Raw genomic sequence first — 7,670 nt, 5'->3', positions numbered from 1 at the left:
TCAAGCTTGTTGACCATACATGCAAATTTAACGGCTCCTCTAACAAATTTAGCAATAAAAGACTAGCGCAGAACATGTTTGTAAATTATAGGGATGCATAGAAGAGAAATGTTATTTAACTCCACTGGAGTTATGAACCTAGTCTATAGGTAGTCATTTAATTATACCTTCCATTTAGTTCATCCACGCCAATTAGATTGAGATTGTAACCACAGTGAGCTACATAGAATTATTCTACATAGAACCCCCAAACAGCTTACACCTAATTGGATAGCAAACAGGGTTTGCATAGATTACTGGACCAGTTCCATTTTAAACCGACCTGTTTATGCCATGCTAACGAATTTGCAAAACAAAATGTACTCAAGCAGGCATTAAGGAGAAAATTTAGTTGGTTTGTCAACTAAAACATGAACATAAAATTTACAAAAAGGTTATAAGAAGGCCAAAGTTTCTCCACATTCCAGAATGAAATCAAGAGGCACACGTCAGTAGGTGAGATTTGAACTTATCAAGCTCGGCAAGAACCTCTTCTTCTGGACGGTAAAGCATATCCATCATTCGCCAAATCTGCACGAAAATAGTCCAGCCATAATTTCCACAACAGACCATGGATAGCATACACCATTTAGCCAGTAATGTTATATGATCTAGCATGCCAAGAAGGCGTATGCCTCAGTTGCGTTAGACATACGCCTCACAACACCACCTCAAGGCTCATGGTCCCCACAACATAAAAATTCTCATAGACTCATTTTCAGGATATCCAATAAAACATTCAAAAGTAAATTCTAAGGGACTCATCATTTTCCCTACTTTTTAATCACAAATTCTCCCCAAAAACAAAAAGGAAAAAAAAAAAAAAATCATTTTTCACTTAGAAAAATCTCATCCAAACAAACTCTAAATTGTTCTATTATGAATTTTGAAGATTGTTTATCATGTATTATGAACTTATTTTGCATTTTAATAAATTTTTTAACATTTTTTTGGTTTACTGTGAGGCTTACGCCTCAAAACACCTCAAGGCTTACCCTGACATCGTTAAGAAAAATTGCCTCAGTACCCAGATACTCATTTTTAAACAGTCTATATCACTACTTTTACCAATATATTATAATGGATGGCCTAGTAGGTAAAGGCTAAACTCAAGCACAAGGAAATTTGTTGGTACCTGTAGTGTACCTCCCCCACCAGTTTTTTCACCATCTTCAGAGACACTGACAATTGTCCACGGGTCTGATGAATTCCAGTGGAAATCAACAACCTTATCCCTGTCATTCAGAAAAATCATAAGGTGAATAGAGAAGAAAAGATGAGGGTATCTGGACTGTAGGTCGCCTGTAATTTAGGGCAAAGGTGGACAATCATCAGGCAAAACAATTAACGAGGAGAACACACACTCAAATAGGCCGTGTTTATAGAGGGAAGCAGAGAATAAAAAATAAATAAAACACTCTAAACCAGATGAGTACACAATTTATTTGTCACTCATGAGAATGCAAAACAAGAAAAATAAGGATAAACTTGGGACCTGTGCCCTGCATGTCGAAAGAAAAGACCATGCGGAGAATTTGAACTTCCAGCACCCTCCAGCTTGCCAATCTAGGTCAAGAATAAAGACTTCAAGCATGATCTAAAGAGTAGATCACTTCATAAACAATGAAAAACTTGCAAAATTCTTCTTGACAAAACAATCTTGTCAGAAGCTTCAAAACTCCATGCTATATCATAAATTTTGTAAAGAGGTGAGAGAGAATAAAGCAAGCAGTTAGGAATAGACTGTGACTCCACACCTTTCCATAATCCCATATATTCAGGATACCATCCTCTGCAGCGCTACCAAAGACAGATGACCTGTCTGGAGACCACTGAAATAGAAATATATCACTGTTAAATTGCTAGTTAATAATACATGCATAACGATACTATCCTATTTAAAAACATGTCTGGCACCTGGACACACAGGACTGCAGCACTGTGACCTTCGAATATATGGATTGGGGATCCAACTCCACCATTAGTAAGATTTCGACGGTCAAACATACGCACAGTATTATCAGCAGATCTGAAGGATGCAGAGTTTGTTCAATCCCATGATAAGACTCCAAATATATAAATAAAATACAAAGCCATCAGAGCAATGACATATTTAAAAAGTCACCAAGTACAATGGCATCTTCACCAAAATTGTCCCCCTGCATTACGACTGATGTGATTAGAAAGATTATAATAGTTAAGTCTATGAGGGGTCAGAAAGTACCCCGTCAAAATCAGATTTACATCAATCGGATTCCAATCAACACAGTGAAGATCAGCATTATGAGCCTTCTCGACCTGTGAGGGGGAAAAAAAAAGAACCACCAAGGCCAGTCAGATGACATTTAGGTAAATAAATATAGGCTGCATGTAAAATTAGTGCAACGCAAAAGCATAGGTAAGGCGGTAAATGATGGAAAATGGATAATACAACCATAACAAAATAAAAGATAAACAGAATAATCTACACATCAGCTACATCTTATGCACACATTGATCATAAGCCTTTCAAAAATGTAAAATGAAGAAAGGTAACCTTAACAACAGGAGCAGAGCCAGTTCTAGCATCCCACAGAACAAGGCAAGAATCATCACCAACGCTACAGAACTCTTGTGGACTGTATCAGAGGTTGAAACGAGTATAACTAAATATAAAACAATTCTTCATATCTCATAACATAATGGGGACTTTAGCAACAAAATGAGCAACTTCACAAATTATTCATCGACATTTCATAAGAAATTACTACCAATTGACTCATCAGCTGATCTTAAAACTCAAAAGTCATATCAATGCATGACTGATGTTCATATCTGTTAGGAGTAGTCGAGACATAATCTTTAAATTTCCGTCTCAAACAAATAGGTGGGTTTGATCATAAGCATGTTTGGCAAAACGATTTTCTTTCTTATAAGCTAGGGTCCGACAAATAGTGGACCAAAATCAATAAGCTTAGATTATGAACCAGATAAGTTGGGAATTTGCAGCTTATCTGACTTAGAAGCTGAGCTTATAATTTTTGGTCACACAATTTGTGGGACCCTAGCTTATAAGAAAAGCAACTTCTGCTGCTAAACATGCTCTATGTTTGTAAATTTCCATCTCAAACAAGTAGGTGAGTTTGATTATGAGCATGTTTGGCAAAAAGCTGTGATGCTCGGACTCGGGTACGAGTATTAGGTACGGGTACGTATCTAAGTGTCGAACCTTTTATTTTCTAAAATATTGGATACAGGAACATGACTAAAAAGAGTCCAAATTTCAAACCCACGTCTTTCAAACTTCATTTTTTCTAATCCAAGACAGCATTTTGAATATGCCAAAATCAATTATTCACAAAGAAGAAAATATGTATTGAATAAGGGGTTAAAACGAATAAAATAGATTTCCAATTATGGAAATTACTAAATGTTATATAAAATAGAAAATGAGGGACTTGATTGCAATTTAAACTTAGTGGAAAACTAAATAACATTATATGGAACCCATTTTTATTTTATACAAAAAAAAAAAAAAAATTTAAACCACCGATAAAGAGAGGGAAAGAAGAAAAAGAAGGAAATCCAAAACCCAGAATCCCTGCCTTCTCCACTCTCAGCGGCGAAGCTAGGTTTATAGATAGTAGAACGGGAAAGAAGAAAAGAAAAGGTTAAAAAAAATAAATGACAAAGTATCCGGTTGAAACTTGGAGGATTCGACACATATCCCATACCCACACTCATGTTGTATCGTGTCCGACACGGGTACTCCAACTATTTCAAAGAGTCCGAGCATCTGAGGCAAAAAGAATTGTCTTTCTTATAAGCTGGGGTGCCACGAATTGTGGACCAAGATCCATAAGCCTAGACTATAAACCAGATAAGTTGGGAATTCCCAGCTCTGGCTTAGAAGCTGGGCTTATAATTTTTGGTCCACACAATTTGTGGGACCCTAGCTTATAAGAAAGCAACTTCTACTCCTAAACATGCCCTATGACCGTGACAGTAACCTTGAAGGGCAAAACTGAACATCTTCAACAGTATCAGTGTGCCCTTGGAAAATTCCTCTAGCTTGAATGGTGGGACTCTCTGAAGGTTTTCCATTGACTGCACCACCCTTGGATCCTGGAGACTTTGCAGCTCCCTGATCTGCTGACAGAGAAGAGATGTGATCATGGATGCTCCATAAAACTACTGACTGGTCCTTCCCTGCAACGAAATTCTCAAAATATTACATATTGTAACAGAAAAGTGAAGAAAAGCATAGAGGAAAGAACAAGATAGTTGAACTAACTGTAGCAGAACAAAGTAAAGTTAAAAACTTGAGGTCCCTCTGCTACTAACCAATTGACATCAACTGATAACTCGTACAGTTCAAAAGGGATACAATTACTAAACGGTTCGTAGCCACATATTTTAAAAAACTACCATATTTTACATCTACATCGAGGAAAGGACAAAAGTCAAGTTCCTATCAATTTCACATTTGCTCAATTTTCGACAAGAGCCCACGTTTAGTGAAAAAATAAGAAACATCTTCAGGAAAATATAAATGTAAATAGCTGCCAAAATCTCAATCAAAATGAAATGCATAATGTTGAACTTTTTAAATAAATAAGAAAAGGGGACAAATGCATTTTCAGTTCCCAAACACGCGTCCCAACAATGAAATAATGGAAGACTTCTAAATATCTTAAAAAGAAAAAAAAAAAAAGGTCTATCGTTTATGAAATTATGAGAGACGTCTAATCAATTCTCTTTTGAAAGTATCATTAAATTATAATAGAATGTATATCATAAAATCTTTAAGAATCTATAGGCACTGGTTATTTAACCTCCAGATAGCACAAAAGGTTCTGTAGGGCACATGGCAAGTGCAAACTCAGCATTATCTTGGTGACCAGTAAGGACCTGCAAGGAATTGGGTAAGAAATTATCAAGCAACTACATTATCGCTAATTAAGCAGGAAACAACAAAGAAGAAAAAGTTCCTTATAATCGAAAAGAAAAATGAAAAAATAAGGAAACAAATTAAAATGTCAAAGGGAATAATATTCAAATAAGAGAACGCCATACAACAGGAGACGCTTCAAGGTCCATTAATGATACCAGTACTCAAAATAAATTCAAGACTACATTTCCTAGAAAAATATACCAGATCTGGACGAGATGGTGAGGCACCTAAAACGGGGTGGCGATTAGGCTGACTTTCAACATCCCAAATGAGAACCTAACCCAATTCAAAAACATTGAACCGTATAAAAAGTATGTTCACTAAACTTGAATATACCAAACCAAGAAATAAACACAAAAGGATTGAAGACAATGTAAGCTATGATGCACAGAAGAAAATCATTACATCAGGACTGTCAGTGTGAGTGGCCACAATCTTGCTATTCTGTGGTAATTCTCTGATTCGATTCACCTGCAATAAAAAATTCATCACATGCCATAAGATACCCCCCCACTGTAAAAATGTTGAGTTTCATGAAACCACATTTTTCATTCCATTTATTCCTCCTTGTTTTTAGAGGTGTAGGAGTTCAAATACCTTTTCTTGCCCTTTTCTCCTGGGAATTTACTGGGGGTTCGGGGATTCAGAATTCTGCTCGCAGTAAAATTAAGTTTCAACGAACCATATTGGATGGTACATACAATGATTTTCATTTGCAGCATGCAAGTCTTGAAAATGTCAAAAGGATACAAGGAATTTAGAACGGAAATCAAAAGAGCAACCGCCCATTTGGTTAAGATCAGGGGACAACAAGCTTCTACATTCACCACATAGTTGCTTCATTTTTGAACACGAGGGAATAAAGAGATTAATTCAGGTCACCAGGATACCCATAAGAATTTGTCTTATGCTACAGTCGATTTTTTATTTATCTTTTTTTTTTTTTTCCAAATACAATTATTAACTTAAAGATCTAGAGCATGTTTGAGTCCCTTTTTCTTTTGAGAATGTATTTTGAAATAGTAGATTGATGGGTAATGTATTGTTAAAAAGTAAGTTAAAATTTTGGGTTGACGTGTATATTATTTTATTTAATAATGTGTGCTTGAAAAGAAGAGAGAGAAAAAATGTATTTTGTAAATAATGGGGATCGAACAAGGGCTTAATTGTAAATAAGGTAAATATCTGAGATTTTACAGTCAAGTTCTGGAAGAAATAATAAAATCTAAAACACATTTGAGCTACGAGTCATATACAAGTTAAGCTTAAAGAAGTATCTGAACATTAAAAATTATAAGCGGAACCCTTGATTATATTTCAAAAAATAAATCAGAGATATGAATCTTTACGTCTTATTATTTTCTGTAATCAAATAAAACAATAATAATTATAGATACCTCTCCAGGATGTATAATGGTTTTCCACTTCTTGACAAATGGTGAGCGAGCTTCTTCGTTGAACTGATATGATGATAACCGAAATACCAATTGAAAAAGTAGTAAAGATGAGGTTTTTTCAAATTAACCTATGAGGATTAAAAAAAAAGGAATAGTTTCATAGAAAATAGAGAACTACTTCATCTTTGTGTAAATACATCACCTGTGCTATGTGCTCTGCTGCTGCAACCCTAGGTTTTACCACTTCGCAATTTGCAATGACAAGTGTATTTGGGACGCTACCATCAGTCTACACAAGAGAGGCAGTAGGAAAGGGGAGGATAAAAAATGATCAATAATTTGCATAACAAATTAAATTAATGATAAAACAAAAAATGTGCATTAGGACAGTCAAGGCAAGCCCATCAACAAGACAGATGACAAATGCCAAGGAGTTTATATGCCACTGGTACACACACAATCATTGGAAGTGATATGAACATATAGGCAACAACGAAAGGTAGCAGCACATTCGAGGTAAAATAAGCCACTCGCCCAAAAGGAAAGCGCTTGCTTTGAAAAAGTTGTTCGGCAGGACGAAGAGCAAGGATGAGGATTTACAGACATACAATCAAGCATGTTTCTAAACGCTTTTATTTCCTTTGGGGACAATTTATCCTTTATATCATAATCTCTGGATATTTCTTTCTTACCAAATATACATAAAGCTGCAGTTGAAATAAACAGAAAATAACAAGAGAACGTATATCATAACAGATAATAAGTTTCCTAGCAAGTTGTGTAACAGAACATTGAAGTCAACCTCTACTAAATTTACCACTAATTGTTGATTGAACACCGTAGAAGCTCCAACTCTAAATACATGCATTTATTTGATAATTGAAAGTTTGAAAATAGTTTCTTAACTTGGTACAGGATTTCAATTTCCCATTTTTCTTGTCACTTGTAATATCGATGTAGATGTCAACGCAACTTATAAGCGTGCGTTAAAAGTTCCTTACGTTTTGGGTTCTAAAGTTGCGTCATTCAACAAGGTTGCACAATGTGGATTTGCAGACTTCTAAATGTTGGACTTGCAGGCTTAAGGAGTGACGTATGATATCAAATTTGATATCAATGAGGAAAACACATATTGATTGAGTACTAGATAGGACACAGGAACATCATTGCTACATGGAATCCTGAAGAATACTGGACTATAGAATCACTAAAAATGTAATTGAAACGAAGAGTCTAACCGTAGCTTGGTTAATTGGATTTTTAATTTTTTGAGGGGTGGGGGGGGGGGGGGGGGGCTGGAG

The 7,670-nt window shown here is 35.6% G+C and overlaps 1 protein-coding gene across 2 annotated transcripts in view; it reads right to left on the bottom strand.

Annotated features, from left to right (window-relative positions):
* Positions 1-220: 220 nt before the first annotated feature.
* Positions 221-7,670, bottom strand: part of LOC111367694 (WD-40 repeat-containing protein MSI4-like) — an 11,283-nt gene continuing 3,833 nt past the window's right edge. For both annotated transcript variants that reach the window (XM_022988695.1, XM_022988694.1), the window contains exons 3-15: positions 6,572-6,658; positions 6,370-6,432; positions 5,378-5,443; positions 5,174-5,248; positions 4,854-4,929; positions 4,029-4,227; positions 2,576-2,657; positions 2,264-2,337; positions 1,957-2,068; positions 1,797-1,871; positions 1,535-1,605; positions 1,175-1,274; positions 221-570 (exon numbers count right to left, since the gene is read on the bottom strand). In XM_022988695.1, the coding sequence (XP_022844463.1) occupies positions 475-570; positions 1,175-1,274; positions 1,535-1,605; positions 1,797-1,871; positions 1,957-2,068; positions 2,264-2,337; positions 2,576-2,657; positions 4,029-4,227; positions 4,854-4,929; positions 5,174-5,248; positions 5,378-5,443; positions 6,370-6,432; positions 6,572-6,658 (1,176 nt within the window). In that variant the 3' untranslated portion in view covers positions 221-474. The remainder of the gene's footprint in view (positions 571-1,174; positions 1,275-1,534; positions 1,606-1,796; positions 1,872-1,956; positions 2,069-2,263; positions 2,338-2,575; positions 2,658-4,028; positions 4,228-4,853; positions 4,930-5,173; positions 5,249-5,377; positions 5,444-6,369; positions 6,433-6,571; positions 6,659-7,670) is intronic.

Source organism: Olea europaea, chromosome 18, assembly GCF_002742605.1.
Source record: "Olea europaea var. sylvestris chromosome 18, O_europaea_v1, whole genome shotgun sequence".
Taxonomy (NCBI): Eukaryota; Viridiplantae; Streptophyta; class Magnoliopsida; order Lamiales; family Oleaceae; genus Olea; species Olea europaea.
Note: the sequence above shows the minus strand (reverse complement) of the source record. Positions and strands in the feature narration are given on the sequence as shown.